Source organism: Pituophis catenifer, unplaced genomic scaffold (assembly GCF_029215685.1).
Source record: "Pituophis catenifer annectens isolate HBS135680 unplaced genomic scaffold, rPitCat1.0.hap2 SCAF_1, whole genome shotgun sequence".
Lineage (NCBI taxonomy): Eukaryota > Metazoa > Chordata > Lepidosauria > Squamata > Colubridae > Pituophis > Pituophis catenifer.
The window spans coordinates 127,117,036-127,135,331 of NW_027256881.1; the positions used below are offsets into that span (position 1 = coordinate 127,117,036).

The following is an 18,296-nucleotide window of genomic DNA, read 5'->3' on the forward strand; positions in this document are numbered from 1 at the left end:
GGGCTGCTGCCACGTGGCAGGGAGCCAGGTACATGATCAGCAAACCCATCTGAACCCCGTGGCCCCATTTCACAAGGAGGGATTCACAGCCGGTCGTCTGAGGGACAGTGGCCTCCCTCGGTTTCAGACCTTCCTTAATGATAACCGCTACCCCCCCCCGCCCCTCCCCTGTGACCTCGGCTGATGGAAAGCAAGGAAACCTGGAGGGCACATTTCAATGAGGGGAACCCCCCCTCCTGGCCCAACCAGGTCTCCGTAACACCTGCCAGGTCCGCACCCCCCTCCTGAATAATATCACAAATGAGAGGGGCTTTATTTACTACGGACCTGGCATTGCACAGCATCAGCCGAAGGCCCAGGCCCTGAGGGTCTATGCAACCTGGGAGACGGGTGGAGCTTTGGGGGCTTTTCATTTAGCGACCATTACAGCACCACCAAAAAAAAGTGATTTAGGACCATTTTTCACATCTATGACTGTTGCAGGATTCCCATGCTCATGTGATCAAAATTTGGATGCATATATTTATGAAAGTTGCAATAGCCTGGGGTCATGTGACCACCTTTTATGACCTTCTGACAAGCAAAGTCAATGGGAAAGCCAAATTCACTTTACAACCGTGTTAGTATCTTAACAACTTCAGCGATTCACTTAAGAACTGTGGTGAGAAAGGTTGTAAAATGGGTAAAAGTCACTTAACAACTGTCTCACTTGGCAACAGAAATTTTTGGGCTTCAATGTCGAGGACTACCTGTGATCTAGAAAAAAAAAAAAAAACACCAAAGTTTTAATAAGAGACAAATATTCAGAGTTATGAATGCTTTTTCTGCCGGTGACATTTTAAATTCTCAAGCTTGAAAATATGTCACTGAGGCATTTGAAGAAAGCACAATTTAAAAGATAAATAATTCAATTCCAATATATTTCTGAGAATCAAGTGATTCTTCTTTCTTTTTTTAAAAAAATACACTCTTTCCTAAACGCAAATGTTGTAGAATAATTCAAGGGTTTTTCTATTCTGGTAGTATCACAATAGAACACAATATTCCCAGTATAAATAGCACTGGCTCAACTTACATGGACAATATATAAGCATACTAGACTGATACAAATTTAAAATCAAAATGAATTGAACATTCTTTGAAATATGTTCATTTATTAATGCTAATATATGGATGTCCATCGACACATCCTGAACTGTGACGTATAAGCGTATGAATTAAGTGCTTAATATACTTAATATCATTATAAATACTAATGATAATATAGAAAGTGGCAGGAAATGTGATATTTTGTGTGTGTGTGTATTAAAAAAAATCATAAACTAATGCTACAACAGGATGAAACAAACATGAGGAACAGTGAGGAACTAAATTTAATGGCAAGTTGGCTGCATATATAAGATAGTCACATTTAATATTTGATTATCTTTCACATTTAATATTTGATTTAATGTAATTGAGGGAAGAGAGCAGGAGGATAGATTGAAAGACTTGGTGTGGTTGACTCAAGATCATTCCGTTGTCACCCTGAGCAGGAATTTTGCTGTTATACTTCTAATAATTATTTTACCTTAGTCATATTTATTTTATTTTATTTATCAAATTTTTAAAACTGCCCAATGCAGACAAATGTACTGAGATTGTGATCGTGAGGCAAGCATGATCAGGGCATAGCAAATTCACAGTGGACTATATGGAGCACCAGCGTTAGATTGAATAAAAGCAGTGAGTAAAATGTGTTCAGTTGATAACAAAGGTTGTTTTTCAAGTAGACACTGAAGTCTATTCTGCAGGTAGTGTTTGTGACAAACTAAGACGATTAGACAAGACAGAGCCAAAGGATTATTTGTCATCGAAATTGCAACCTATTTTAAAATTCAGCCATAGAACACTTGAATTTAATATGACTATATTTTAGTGTAATTGACACCTCAATTTAGTTGTTATCATTATGATTTGTTTTTCAGCACCGTGTGGTGGCCACCTGACCGCATCTAATGGCATTATTTTGCCACCAGGATGGCCAGGGTACTACAAAGATTCATTAAATTGCGAATGGGTCATTGAAGGCAAGAAAGGGCACTCCATTAAGATCACCTTTGATAAGTGAGTAAAAAAAACAACAACTAGAAAATGCTTTGTTGTTGATATTTTTTCAGCTCGATAGAGGGTCTACAATGTAGATGATTATATACAAATCTATGTAAATAAAAAGTTACTTACAAGAAGACCGAAAAAAATAGAAATGTGGATTGTTCCAACTGATGGTTTCCAAACAATCAATCATAAGAGGAAGAATTTACATCAGGGCATAAGTGCAGAGAATAGTGAAGAGGAAGTTTGCATCTCCTCTCTTCTTTATTCAAGTGATTGGCAGGGTTCTTAAATCAGTTAGACAAAGTGACTGTAGCCATGTCGTTCCCTTTACAGTTTATCAGACCAAAATAGGAGAACCATTAGTCACTTAAAACTGGTCAAAATATCCAAGGATAGGTAGGAGGTGATAAATGTGAGCAATACAAAAGAGAAGTTTAGACAGTTTATTGATTATGAATTCTGGGAGTTGAAGTCCACAGGATGTAAAGGGGCCATAATTGCCCACCCTTCAAGCAGAAACTGCTTGGAACAGATTTCAAAGAATTAAGTTGCACCTGCATAACGTATCGAGTTTTGCTAATGGAAAGTATGCAAAAAGATACATGGTGAATGATAGACTAGAAGAGGAAAAATCATGCACATGGTGAAAAAACTTAAATTGATAAGAAAGACATTGTATACTATTTAGAAAGAGGAAATGGTTGCAAAGGATGTAGTCAAAGAGAACAAAAATAGTTAAAACTGAAAGAGACAAATAAAATGAATAGACATGTTGATGGAAATGGAAAAGAAGGAGTGAGGAGGAGTCTCCAGCAGAGGGAATGGAATTAAAAAAGGGCAGAGAGAGGGAGGGAGGGAGGGAGAGTTGGGTTAATGTCCCCACTTCTATAACTTTAGTTTAAATAATATTAACAAATGAACTAGGAAAATAATCCTTGGGATGAGATCTTTTGTCATACAGAACAGACAGAAATGTACCAGTTCTTGGTCCTACCACTCCATAGCTGTGCTCATCCGGGTAAGATGCATATTGTTGTGGGAACAGATTTAAAAGATAAAGCTGTTGGATTTCTATATTGATCAATGGTATCAAAGTTTTCTTATTGCAATTTTCTGCATAATTTCAATATTTTGCTTTTTTGGAATATTTTGTCAAATTTTACTTGAACAAGTAAAAAGTCTGGTTTTCTTTAAACATGAACTCTTTCCTGAGTGTTCATCTATGTAGGTAGGTAGTAACACTCATACTCACCACTCATAGTGGTGAACAAGCTCATCAGACCCATTGTAAGCTTGCTTGAAATAAGTTGCCTTGTGGAGAAGCTAATCCATAGAATACCTTATACTCAAAGGAAACACCATCAGGAGACATCCTTTAAGGTGTACAGGGTGGTCCTCGAGTTATAATCACAACTGAATCCAGAACTTTGGTTACTAAGCAAGGCAGCTGTTAAGTGAGCCGTGCCTAATTTTATGACCTTTTTTTTTACCATGGCTGTTAAGCAAATCACTGTAGTTAAGTGAATCATGGGTTCTTTAAGTGAATATGGCTTCCTCCAGATTATCGCAAGCCATCTGGCAAGGTCACAAATGATGATCACGTGACCCCGGGATGCTGCAACCATCATAAATACATGTTGCTTGCCAAGTGCTCAAATTTTGATCAGATGATTATGGGGATGCTGTGACGGTTGTAAGCATGAGGAACGGTTGTCACTTTTTTTTAGCGCTGTTGTAACTTCGAACAGTCACTAAATCGATTATGACCTGTATATTGTTAATCCTTGAATTTGTAGTTTGACAGAATTTTGTTTGGAAATTTGAAGAGGTAGGGATGAACATAATTTTAGAAGTCCGGTTCATTTTTTTTCTCCCTCAGCAAATCACCGAGAAATATTTGAACATAAGAACGTATATTGTAGATTTCTGGACTATGAAAATAGGGATGCATCTGAATTATGGAAAATGTTGTGCCAATATAAAAATGAAGGTTGTTTGCTCAGTAGAATAGGTATAGCATGTTATGGAAATAAACATTCATGAGAATAAATGGATTGCTTAGCAAATTGTTCAACAGTGAGCAGAGAGTAAACAAGAACATATGCATTTCCCTTGGTTCTTAATGCTGCTATGGATAAATGCATAAGTAATGCTTGTAATTATTTGTTAAAGTTGTGTTGGCTGAGGATGTGAATGAACACGGACTTTTGTACGCAGATCATTCGGTTCTTGTTAGCCGATAATCCAAATGGTTTTCAGCAAAGGTCAGATTGCATGATGCAATGGAGCAGGATTCCAAGAACTGATTTATCAAAGACAAAGCTGGTGGTGTTTGACCGGGAAAATAAAATTGCAAACACTACATAGACATCCCTCAAAGTCAGTAGACAAATTTGTATGCCTCAGTAGTATTTACTAAAGATGTTAAAAGGAATGAAAAAGAAAAGCTCAAGACATGCAAAATGTAGCTGTTTGTTCCTGGTTCCTTATGAAAAATGAATGTTTGTCCAAAGAAGTGAAAATGGCTCTGTGTAACAACATTCTTGTGCCCTCTTTATTATATGGAAAAGAAAGTTCATAAGCCAGGTCAAACAGGAGTACTTCAGGAACACGGGACCTTTTGCCACTATCCTTACCTGAGATCAAATAAATCAATCCCATGATAGATTTCCTGGATGTGTCTCTTCTTTAACATCTCAAACCCTTTCTTCATCTCTGAAGCCAAAAGGTTAAGAATCTTGCACAGCAAGACTGCCGTGTTTCTGCATGAATGCTTTCGGGGATGCTTTGTAAACAGGAGGGGAAAAGGCTTGATCAGACAAACAGAAGCAAAGGGCTTCTACTGTTCTAGTTGGAAAGGCTGTCAGATGAATCTACAATATTTAGACACAATCAGATGGTGTTACACATAAGTCTAGACCAGCCACATGATGGAACTGGGTTTATCTGATGCACAAATAATAATAATTTTTTTAAAATGTGCATTCCCAAGGTATGGAAAACTTGACTGGAATAAAAGAGAATGGTTCTTTTAGTATCAATTTGGCAACTGATATTTTGTGTAACTCTGAAAACTCAAAGTGCCACTTCACTCATTTTTCTGTTTTTAGTTGTTACTTTGATTAATTTCACCATAAGGTTAATAATTTTCTTTACTTAATGTCTAAACATCGTTGAACAAATACTAAACCTCTAGTATGTGTACAAGTGTAAAGATTTAAAAGTCCTTTGCATCTAACTCTCAGTTATGTGGAAGTGGCAATATCTTATGTCTTTCATACACACTTTTTTAGAAAGCTATTGTATAATGTTATATATTAACTAGAGTATTGGTCGGTCTAGGCCAGTCTTTCTCAATATTGGCAATTTTATGCAGACCTCAACTCCCAGAATGTAACTAGGTAATTCTGGGAGTTGAAGACCACATATTTTAAAGTTGCTAAATTGGATTTTACAAATAGAAAATATGAGTTCTACCACTGAATTATGATCCCTAGATTTCATATATATTAAATCAAACAAGTGGTTTATTCATTTGAATGTTATGTTTCATGTTTTCTGAGTTTCATGAGATCATAAATGGCCTTTGATCCTTCCAAATGCCCTAGCCCATCCTGCTTCCATAGATATAGTTTGCCAACTATGGTGGATTGTGTATTTTCCTGTAAAATATGAAATCATTATAAAACATAAGGAAGATATGAAGACTAAATCAATTGTGTAACTTCTACTTCTTATCAGAAAAATTATTGCTAGAGATTCCAGAAACATGCCCTGAATTGTGTTTATGATTATTCTGATTTATTTAGTTATTATGCTACCTACTTTGCAAATCTACTGAACAAACTTATCTTTTGTTGTTACAGATTCCAAACAGAAGTAAATTATGATACATTGGAAGTCAGAGATGGACCAAGTGGTTCATCACCATTAATTGGGGAATATCATGGTACCCAAGCACCACAGTTTCTTATTAGTACTGGCAATTTTATGTATCTGTTATTCACCACGGACAACAGCCGTTCTAGTGTTGGTTTCTTAATTCACTATGAGAGTAAGTCTGATCTTTTTATGATTTGTTAGCCACTGTTAACTGTATAGAATGGGATATACAGTCGGGATGCGAATGTTTTAGATAAATCAAGCGTAAAAGTTTTGTACCAATATAACACCTTGTTTATATTGGGGTTCCAGTGTAATTGAGCAGTAGCCCTCTGTCCATCTTTATGAATAGAATGGGAAATCTTCATTTGCAACAGCTGTCTTCAGTGTTATTTATGTTCAAACCACTCAGAAACTGCCACCTTGCATATAGCCGATACACTGAAATTGATTTTATACTTTCTGATTTACAATAATAATTCTGATATCTAGAAAAGCATACAGTATTAGCACCAGCAGCAGTTTTATTTTTCATGCACACCATAAACTGAAGGTAGCAGATGGTCATGATTAGATAATTAGGTTCAGTTTACAGGGTCAAAATACTCAAGCAAATTTACCAAATAAGTAGGGGTCCTTTTTGCAAACATGCATCCGGTATAGGGATTGGTAACAGAGAAATAAAAGTTGTTCAGAGCAGTGAAAACTGCACTGTTGTAGGTAAACATCAGGGGGTAGGAAGATGCATTAGGTAATTTGACTAGCAGATTGCTGCAAAAATCCAGAAATGACATGATTAGGACATGAATCAATCATTTGCTGCCTCTCTTTAAGGAACTGATGGATCCTATGAACATTCATGAAATCAGAGTTGCAAATGTTGGTTGTTTTACCAATGAAACTCCCTCATTGATTTGGATTAATATGGAGTAGTCCCACAGTTGGAAAGCTTGGAAATGGGGGTGGGAGATCTTCCCCAGCTACTGAAGGAAGATCCCAAAAACCCAACTTCCTGTCTTCCATTTCCAGTGCTTTGAGTCTATATTTGTGAGTTAAAAAGAACTGCAGCAGGAAGTTCCCTAAGTGCATTCCAAAAACAACCCTCGTTTGGGTTGAACTGTTTTAACCTTTTCTCTATCACTGCAGAGCTTTATATTGTATGTAATGCCAATCTAAGACTGATGATGGAATCATTTGTCTATGAGAACAGAGCCTCAAGGGACACCTCTGTCTTCAGATCATCAGCTCTACCTGAATAGAAACTAAATTCTGTATCCTGCTCTGCCAGCTGGGTTGTTATGAAGGACATGGCATTTCAAACTGCTCCTAGTGGAACAATCTCATTGAAATCCCCTAGGATAAGGAGCCAAGGGTAATCAGCTGAGATCATTCTGGCTAGTTCAGGAAAAGAAACTATTATGCAGCAGAGAGGATGGCCACTTATTATACTCTATTCTGTCTTGGGTGGTCAGCTGCAGCAGCAGACTTAGAAATAACTTTATTTTCACTTTGAATGTACACCAATCGGCATACATTAAAATGAGATTCTGTTGCATACAAGTCTCACCACCTCCAATATACACTACATAAACATGTCAATAAATAAATAAATACAAAATTATGCATATGCCCTCATACCCACATATATTATATGACACAGAGAAATAACACTGTCTAGTTCGTATGCATACGTGTACATGCTGAGAAAAATGAATCTTGCGAGTTTACCAGATGGATGGCATAGAGAACAATGCTGTTATAGCAGGGGTGTCAAACTCAAGGCCCGGGGGCCGGATTCGGCCCACAGGGTGCTTAGATCTGGCCCATGGGGCCGCCCTGGAAACAGTGAAGGACCGGCCCACAGTGCCTCTGACAGCAAAAATGGAGCTTCGGAGGGCTGCGCATGGCCCTCCCAGGCCCTGTTTCCAGCCATAGCGGCCTCCTGCAGCCCTCTGCCAGTAAAAATGGACCTCAATTTTGGTGGCAGAGGGCTTCAGGAGGCTGTCTCAGCTGAAAATTGGGCCAGGGGGTGCATGTGCGGTCCATTTGAGTTCCATTTTCACTGGCAGAGGGTTGCAAGACGCCGTCACAGCTGAAAATGGAGATCGGGAGCCTGTTTTCACTGGCTAAGCACTCAGGCCACCACAAGTGCCCCCGACATGAGTGACGTCAAGCTGGCCACGCCCACCTTGGCCATGCCCACCTCAGCCACCAAGGTCAAACAGAACCCTGATGCGACCCTCAATGAAATCAAGTTTGACAAACCTGTGTTACAGAATCTGGTAGTGTTGCTAGAAATACTTCGAAACCTCCTCCCAGAGGGGAGCAAAAGAAACAGACCATAAAGTGGGTATGTGGGGTCTCTAACAATGCTTTAAGTTCTAAGCACATAACACTTATAAGCAGTATCCTTAATAACGGGAAGCAACCTTCCTATAATCTTCTCGGCTGTCCTTACCACTCTCTGTATGGACCTTCTGTCTGAGGCACTGCTGACACCAAATCAAACAGTGAAACACTCTCAATCATGTCTCTGTAAAAAGTGGCTAGGATAGAAGGAGAAAGAAACATACATTAATTAATATATAGTGTGGCCACCACTTCTCAAAACCTAGTCTAGCAATCTATAGAATAGCCTATTGGCTGAAGCTAAGATAGACGAATGCCTTCTGTTCTATGTTGCAATTTTTTTTTTTTTGATACATAGTATGTCAGCATTTTAAGCCAAGGATAAATTACGAGTGATAGATGCTTTTACAGTACACCAACTAGTCTGGCATTTCTAGTGGTATGTGGGAATGACCTTGGAAGATGAGGCAAGAGATGCTGCTTAGGGAATTGTCAGATAAGAGAGGACATAGCCTGTAACTGCATTATAGGCAGAGAAAGAGGCTCATAAGGAATCCATCCTAAGTTCTCAGGCTGTAAAGAGAAGGTGGGAGATTTGTACTTTCATACACAAAAGATTCTGTTAATGAAGCTTTATAATAAAGTAGATTTAACTTATCTGGTCACGTTTCCTGTTATGTAAATAGGTTTTCTTGGCGGGAAGTTTGAGCTAACTGACCATCAGCTGATTGGCTGACCATCACAGCTGCAAGGTATATAAAGGGAGCTGTTTCCCTAGGTCAGTCGCTGGGTTCTCACCCTACAATAAAGAGCTGTTGTCACTCACTGCCTGGCTTGCTGCATCCTCATTCACCTAAGTTAACATTGGCAACAAAGGTGGGATATGAGGCCAGAAGCCAAGGAAAGAGCTGAAACCACATTCCGAGAGAAACATGGAATGCCCGAATCCAGAATCCAGCCAGGTGAGCGAGCAGAGCACCAGAGAATCGCGAACGATGTCTGCCTACACCCCGCAAGCTCCTTTCAACCCCAAGGAAGAGAAGTGGGGATCCTACATGTTCCGGTTCAAGTGCTTCATGGTGGCCAACGACCTGCAAGGACTACCGGACGTTCGGAAGAATGCCCTGTTCCTGAGCCACTGTGGACCCCGGGTGTTCGACACAGGTGAAGCCTTGTTGGAGCCGAATTTGGTCCACACCATATCATGGTCAATGCTGCAGACCCTGCTGAAAGACCACTATGCCCCACGCCTTCCAAGTATGTCCAGCGGTACAAGTTCCAGCAAAGGCTGCAGTAGGACAGCGAGTCAATCAGCGAGTATATTGCTGCCCTGCGTAAGGGCACAAACCAGTGCGAGTACCGAGACTTGGATGAAATGCTCCTAGAGCAAATAATTTGCGGAGTGAGGGACAGCCGACTACAACAGAGACTACTTGCGAGATCGAACCTGACCCTGCACATCGCACTAGATGAAGCAAGAGCCCAAGAGTTGTCCGTAAAGGCTGCCGAGAGATTGCAAGGGACCACCCAGGGCCGGACAGCACAGAGGTCGGCGACTGTGCACCGTGAAGCCATAAGCACCGAGAGCAAAGGGGAGTCCGAGGAGGAGGTCTACCACACAGAACAGTCCAGGCCGGACTGACGGGGACCCAGGGATGACTGCGCCAGATGCAGAAGGCCCCACTCCCGACACAACTGTAAGTTCCGAGATGTGATCTGCTGTTTCTGTGAGAAAAAGGGCCACATCGCTCGAGTCTGCAGGGCCAAGCAAGCACGAGGCTACAAACCACGAGGCCAAGCCTGAGACAGCGCTGCGCCAGAGGACTAATAAAGATGGTGGAAGCCGGAAGGGCACGAAACTTGAAGACGTCGAGGCCTACACTATCCGCATCAGCCAGACCTGCACCTCTCCCGGAGAAAAGACCTACACTGCAGTCGAGATTGAGGGACGTGAGTGCCAGATGGAGATCGACACGGGATCCCCCATATCCATCATGTCGTGGGCTAACCTAAAGAAAGCCATCCCCAGCGCACACAAGAGGCAGCTCCAACCACAGCAGCGCCGGCTAAAGGACTATCAAGGGAACTGGATTCCCGTCGAAGGGATGGCGAGTTCCAAGTGCGATATGGGTAGTTCAGCGAGAAACTGCCCCTCACCATTGTCAGCAGCAAGCTCCCGAGCCTCCTGGTCATGGACTGGTTTTGAGGTCCTAGAAAAATTCAGAAATGCTGGTCTCCGGGTCAAACGCAACAAATGCATGATCGCGGTCCCCTCAGTAAAGTTCCTAGGGTACCGAGTAGATGGCACCGGCATACACCCCACTGAGAGTAAAATCAGGGCAATCCAGGAGGCCCCCACCCCTAAGGACAAGGCGGAACTAGAGGCGTTCCTGGGACTGTTAAATTTCTACGCAATTTTCCTAAAAGACAAGGCAACAGTGGCTGAACCCCTGCACAGACTGTTAGCCAAGAAGTCAACCTGGAAATGGAGGAAGGCCGAGGACAATGCATTCGCGAACATTAAGAAATTGCTGTCAGCTGAGAGTTTCTTGATACAATACAACTCTACACTTCCCCTTGTTTTAGCTTGTGATGCATCCCCTTTCGGTGTGGGAGCCATCCTGAGCCATAGACTCCCGAATGGCCTAGAGGCACCCATCGCCTACTACTCCCAAACTCTGTCAAGCGCTGAGAGAAATTACAGCCAGCTTGACAAGAAGGCCCTCGCCGCCGTCTCCGGAGTAAAAAAGTTCCACGAGTACCTATTCAGGAGGGACTTTGACCTGATCACCGACCATTGCCCACTCCTGGGTCTCATCGCAGGAGACCGACCAACACCGGCAGCCCTATCGCCCAGGATGACACGCTGGGCCATCTTCCTTGCAGCATACTCTTATCGCCTGGTACATCGACCAGGGGCGGACATGGGCAACACCGACACACTCAGCCGATGCCCACTACCAGACTAGCTGGAAGACCCCACACCTGGCATCCCCATTCTGCCTATAGGCGTATTGGACTAGGGGCCCATTACATCAGCAGAAGTAGCAAGAGCCTCAACCAAGGACCACGTGATCTGGACAGTCGCAAGTTGGGTGATGAGGGGGTGGCCAGAGAAGACTGGGGGCGGGGAATTTAAACAGTACGCGAGCAAACGGGACAAGCTAACCATGCAAGGGGGGTGGCTATTATGGGGCGATCGGGTTATTGTTCCCTTGTGCCTAAGGGAAAAAGTCTTAACACTGTTGCATGAGGGGCACCCTGGGATTGTTTAGATGAAGGGACTAGCCAGGAGCTACGTCTGGTGGCCCAACATGGATGTAGACATTACCGAGTGGGTGGGGAGATGCCAGCCCTGCCAGGAGTCTAGGCCAGACCCACCAACAGCACCGGTGAGGGAGTGGGAAAGACCCAAGGGGCCCTGGTCCAGGATCCACTTCGCTGGGCCGTTTCACGGACAGACCTTTATGTCGTAGTAGATGCCTTTTCAAAGTGGCTAGAGATTAAGCTCATGAGGGCCTCTACCACCAACGTGATTATTAGGGAACTGAGACAGTTGTTCGCCACCATGGGTTACCGGACATCCTAGTGTCAGACAACGGGCCCCAATTCACGGCCACACAATTCGAGGGGTATTTAGCAGACTTGGGGGTCAGACACGTCCTCTCGGCCCCGTTCCATCTGGCTAATAATGGGCAGGCTGAGAGATTTGTAAGAATGGCCAAGGAGGCACTCTCATGCCTAGGCCCCGGAGACTGGCAGGAAATAATAGATCGATTTCTAACAGCCCAGCACTCCACACCGTGTGCTGCTACAGGCCGAAGCCCGGCAGAGCTGTTAGTGGGAAGGAAGCTCCAAGGGGTACTGGATAGGCTGAATCCTAACTATTCCCCCGAGGTTTTCAAGGGGGGTGGAGAGGAAGCTCAGGAAATTCACCATAGGGACGCCAGTACATGCCAGGAACTATGGGAAGGGCCCACTCTGGGAAGCAGGAACAATCACAGAAATCACGGGGCCCAAATCATACAGAGTAGACATGGGGGACGGGAGAGTTTGGCGCAGGCACATAGATCAACTGAGGCACAGTAGACATGGGGGACGGGAGAGTTTGGCGCAGGCACATAGATCAACTGAATAGCCGCAGACGCCGAGGAAAACTTCAACAAACTGCTCCCTGACTACCAACCAGAACCACAAACTACGTCAAGCCCGAGGGCAGCGGAGGACTTAGCTGACGATCCTGGCATCCAGCACCACCCCATCGAAGAGTTTCCACTGACCGGGGAAGTTGCCGCCCACAAAGAGATCTCGGAGGTTCCATTGGTGGAGCAGGGAGAGACAGGGAGTCCCTCCGACCTGCTCGACGCCTCCCCTCCAACTGAACTGCGCAAGTCGACCAGGATACATACATGCCCTAGTCACCTGAGAGACTTTGTATGTAAATAACACCCAAAGTGACTTCTGGGAGGGGAGGAGTGTTATGTAAATAGGTTTTCTTGGTGGGAAGTTTGAACTAACTGACCATCAGCTGATTGACTGACCACCACAGCTGCAAGGTATATAAAGGGAGCTGTTTCCCTAGGTCAGTCGCTGGGTTCTCACCCTACAATAAAGACCTGTTGTCACTCACTGCCTGGCTTGCTGCGTCCTCATTCACCCAACTTAACATTTCCTGTTTGGTTTATTTGAAAAGGCTGACACATTAGAAAGCAGGTTGGAGGGCCCATCTTCATTCTCATCTTGACTGTTTTGATTAAACCACAACTTAGAAAATTAGAAAACCAACACATAGACTGCCCAGCTTGACCCTGCGATTAACACATTGCAGCCTCTCACAGTGTTGCTGAGTAAAATGTCATTGGGTTTTTTACAAATCAAATCTGCTTTTCTCAACAAATAAGATCAATCCATCAATCAGTATAGAGTGGAAGGGACCTTGAATGTCTTCTAAGTCAACCCCCTGTTCAAGGAGGAGATCCTGTACCATTTCAGACAGGTGGCTGTCCAGTGGTTTCTTAAAAACCTCCAGTGATGAAGCACCCACAACTTCTGAAGGCAAGCTCTTCCGCTGGTTAATTGTTCTCACTGTTAGGAAAAGACAAAAAGATAAAATTTAAATATGTGAGAGGATAATTTAAAGAAAGAAAACAGGAAAATTGGATGCAATCTGTTAGATATATTTTTGATATTCATTTAATTATTTGCTTCCTTAAATCAGTATTGGAGTTTTTTGGTCCTTGTTTTTTAAAGTAATGATTATGGAAATAACAGTAACAAAAATATTTGGGATTTTTTTTTTTTAAATTTAATTTTGCTTGGAATTGTTTTCTCTGTCCTGATCAGGTGTCACACTGGAATCCGATTCTTGCCTTGACCCAGGAATTCCAGTAAATGGCCACCGTCTTGGGAATAATTTCAGTATCCGATCTACGGTAACATTTAGCTGTGATCCAGGTTATACTCTGAGTGATGATGAGACACTTGTGTGTGAAAGAAACCATCAGTGGAATCATGCACTGCCTAGCTGTGATGGTAAGCAACAGAAGATACTATCAAAATAAGGACAATATCACAATTCCATCTTTTCATATTTTATGTATTAATAAAGTCCAGAAAAATTGAATTATTCAGGTTGCTTGTTTTTAAAACTCCTTTTGTGTACGTAAGAACCTCTGCCTTACCTGTTCCCATTGATGTATGGCTTCCTGGGAAGCATAAAAGCAAAATAATGTATAATTTTATGCTGTAGTTATGGTAGCAGTTATTTACTTACTTTAACTTTTCCGAGCCACATCTCCCAAACTGACTGATAAAACAAGCATAATAAAGCAAAAATAGGTTTTGCAATAATGCATTTATATGATATGATATATTATGATAGGTTATCCATATACTATACTATACTATACTATACTATACTATACTATACTATACTATACTATACTATACTATACTATACTATACTATACTATTATTATAAATATATGTTATTAATAAAACCAATATAATCAATTTATACCAGAACATCTAAATATCTTAGTAAGACTTATTTCACAAATGAGATTTTGCAACTTAAAAAAAAGCAGTATTTAACAGACTCTAGATGAGAGATATTTCATAACTATATAGCCCCTTTTGAAAAACCATTGTCAATCAACTTTAAAGGAGCAGGCTTTGGCTAATGAATTTTCAGGAGGTTGTAAATTAGTTGATACAAAACAGGCAAAAACAAGTTTGGAAGGGTTTATTGTTGTTTTGTAAGTTTCTTAAAAGTACCTGGGGCTAATTAGCCAGATCAACTTACTTTTTCAGAATGTTAGTGGAGGTGTATAAATTTCAAAGGGAGGACAAAGTTTTCAGCACAGACCAACATTTTTCAGAATGCTGAAACATATTTTATGGAAGTGTCCTATAGAAAACTTTAATGACATATTGAGAAGGACTGATAGGATTATGTGCTTTGTTATATGTCTATAGAGCTATAGAATATTATAGCTGTTCTGAAAATTATGCTGTAATTTAATACATGATCTAAATATATAGAGTCAATTACTTTAAACATTCTTTAAAAATACTTAAATAAGCTTGGTGCTGGTTATAAAAAATGAAGATGGGATTGATAGCTTGTCTTAGTTATGTTGAATCCTTTTTCTTACCACCTGGCTTAGAATGCAATCAATATTTAGAACAAATAGAGAAGCATCAACATATTTCAAATACAGTCTGCCTTATTTATTGTCCAGTACTGTTTAGATAAAGGATTGCTGGGGATTGGAGACAGTGAGAAGGTAGGAAAGAGAGGGAAATGGCCATATACACAACCCTTTATTTTTAGGTTGAAAATGTTGTGTTAATCATTATATTATTATTATTATTATTATTATTATTATTATTATTATTATTATTATTATTATTATTATTATTAATTTTATTTCTATACCGCCCTTCTCCTGAAGGACTCAGGGCGGTGTACAGCCTATTTAAAACACAAGACAAACATCAATTTAAAATTTAAAATTATTAAATAAATTTGGCACCATTTAAAACCCCAGAAATTTAAAATACCCAAGGCATGGCCACATGACATAGCCTTTCTCTCTTAAACCTCCCATAGGCAAAGTGAATTAGCTTCTTTCCTCCTTCTCATCCAAAATGAATATTTTACATCTTCTCCCAATGTAAGCATTGCAGTATATACCATGGGGTTCACTTTGGTAGCAACTGGCACAAAGGCTGAAATCTTTCAGGCTTCTCTAGGCTGCTACTTGCTGCTGCAATCATACCCTGGTTTTTAGTCACTGCTGATTGCCTTCCATGCTATTTTGGTTTGTGGTACCAACAATTACGACATCACTAGTAATATAATGATTCAGATACTTTTAGAAAAGCAGTAGACTTGGATCAGTGGTGGGTTTCAAATTTTTTTACTACCGGTTCTGTGGGTATGGCTTGGTGGGCATGGCATGGCTTGGTGGGTGTGGCTTGGTGGGCGTGGCAGGGGAAGGATACTGTAAAATCTCCATTCCCTCCCCAATCCAGGGGAAGGATACTGCAAAATCCCCATTTCCTCCCTATCAGCTGGGACTTGGGAGGCAGAGAATAGATGGGGACGGGCCAGTCAGAATTTTTACTATCATTTCTCCGAACTACTCAAAATTTCTGCTACCGGTTCTCCAGAACTGGTCAGAACCTGCTGAAACCCACCTCTGACTTGGATCCTTCTAATCTAAACTGACCTACCTGTCAAAGCTGTTCTAATTTAGCATGCTATCTAGGAATCTTTCTGCTCCTTTAAGAGTTTTATTGTATGTTCTCATTTGACTAGCTAGTTCAAATATGTCAGGATAGCAGCATTCAGTAAATATATTAGGTAAATATTAAAGCATAAAGATACAGGGAAAATGCTAAATTATAGCTGCTGCCAAACTACATGTCATTTATTATGCAAAGTTGAGCAGTTATTATGATAAATAATCATTCACATTAGCCTATTTTACTTCTTTTAATCTTCACAGAGGTTCAGTTTTGATAAAAAATAATAATAACACAGCTGTGATGAAAAGCATCTTCTGTTCCTTGAAAACCAAAGATGATAAAAGAATTTAAAAATCTGTACTCCAACAAACCTTTAATGAAACAGTGCAACGAGCGTATCATAAAGTTGTTTCATATATTTGGCCCTAAGCCTAGATCAAAGACAATCAAATAAATTTAAAATGGTATTTGTTTTTACAGATCTTAATATCAAGCACTCATAATTAATCTACAACTCAGGGAAAATTAAGATAGGAAAATAATTTGGAGTTGATGCTTTTCATATAAAACTATTTCTTTCTCCTATGCATTGTAATCTTATTCCCTGATCACCAAACCAGTTCTGACTGTCTACACACTGTTTACGCACTGTATTTGATAATGTAACCAGCTATCTTTCTGATAGAGACCAACATATTCTATTTTTCTCTTGTTATTCTTTTTGACATATATTCTTGTAAAATTCTTTATTATCAGATTGCCAAGGAAACAAGACAGCCACTGGCAATTCTAAATAGACTCCTAATGCAGATGTACACATTAATCTGACTACTACTGCTGTTTCTAATCAGTTCATTTGCTGTGATGATGTTTATAAAATTTCTATTTCAGCAGGAACCTATTATGAGTATGTAACATGGGGATCATATAGGGTAAATGTTTCCTTCCTTTCTTCCTTCCTTCCTTCCTTCCTTCCTTCCTTCCTTCCTTCCTTCCTTCCTTCCTTCCTTCCTTGCAAATTTTGCACTATTGATTAGCACCTGTTCATAATATGTCTCCCCAAAATAAAGAATCATCCCTCTTAATTTTAAATTGGAAATTATTTTCTTTTGAATTAGCTCTATGTGGTGGCTATATTTATGGAAGGAGTGGAACTCTTCTGTCTCCAGGCTTTCCTGATTTTTATCCCAATTCTTTAAACTGCACATGGACAATTGAAGTTTCTCATGGCAAAGGTAAGAATATTGTGTAATGGCATCCCGCAAAGAGAATGCCTTAATCAAAAATGCAAACTTACCCATGGTTACTTAAACTATTTGAAAGACAAATAGTTATGACAGATATACGTAAACATACAAAATATATTGGTTTTGAGAATTGTACAACTCTAGTATAAAATGGTTATGACAATGAATATGCTTAGGGTTAGAGTAGAGATTGATGAATATTTTTTTTTATTTTCTTTACTGTCTCAATATGATATGTTCCAGTGGTGAAATTCAATTTTTTTTTCTACTGATTCTGTGGGCTTGGTGGGCATGGCAGGGGAAAGATACTGCAAAATCTCAATTTCCACCCCACTCCAGGGGAAGGATACTGCAAAATCCACATTCCCTCCCCACTCCTGGGGGAAGGATATTGCAAAATCTCCATTCCCACCTCACTCTGGGGCCAGCCAGAGGTGGTATTTGCTAGTTCTCCAAACTACTCAAAATTTCTGCTACCAGTTCTCCAGAACCTGTCAGAACCTGCTGAATATCACCCCTGATATGTTCTGAATATTATCAATGAATATTCTGTGATATAATAGACATGCAATAGTAGCAGTGGGTTTCTACTTTGAACAGAAAGAGTTTACCATGAGCAAAATCAATTTTGGAATAAAAGACCAGTTGAGACATAAAACCTTTGGCAGTAGCTGCTCTCTTAATTGCAGTAGCAACTGATCTCACTCACTGTAGAACTATAGCAAGCACTGTAGCACAGCCTGAAGTGGAGAGGCCACAGCTGCATGGGATTTGAGATGTGACTTGGCTATATGACATGACTCTTTCAGCATCTACCATGATAATGCACCTACTGGCATTCCCTTCCCTGACTCAAAAGACTTGTTTTGGAGGAAAGGAGAGGCAATGGCAGCTTTAGGACTGAGGAAAGTATAATGGCATTTTACTTGCTGGGATTCTCATAGTGGAACTAAGATCAATGCTAAA

The 18,296-nt window shown here is 40.7% G+C and overlaps 1 protein-coding gene across 1 annotated transcript in view; it reads left to right on the forward strand.

Moving 5' to 3' along the window:
- The window catches only part of CSMD1 (CUB and Sushi multiple domains 1), a 1,157,523-nt gene that overhangs the window by 932,652 nt on the left and 206,575 nt on the right, over positions 1 to 18,296 (forward strand). The window contains exons 16-19 of the mRNA XM_070954938.1: positions 1,968 to 2,106; positions 5,964 to 6,151; positions 13,672 to 13,860; positions 17,202 to 17,318. Coding sequence (XP_070811039.1) covers positions 1,968 to 2,106; positions 5,964 to 6,151; positions 13,672 to 13,860; positions 17,202 to 17,318 — 633 coding nt within the window. The remainder of the gene's footprint in view (positions 1 to 1,967; positions 2,107 to 5,963; positions 6,152 to 13,671; positions 13,861 to 17,201; positions 17,319 to 18,296) is intronic.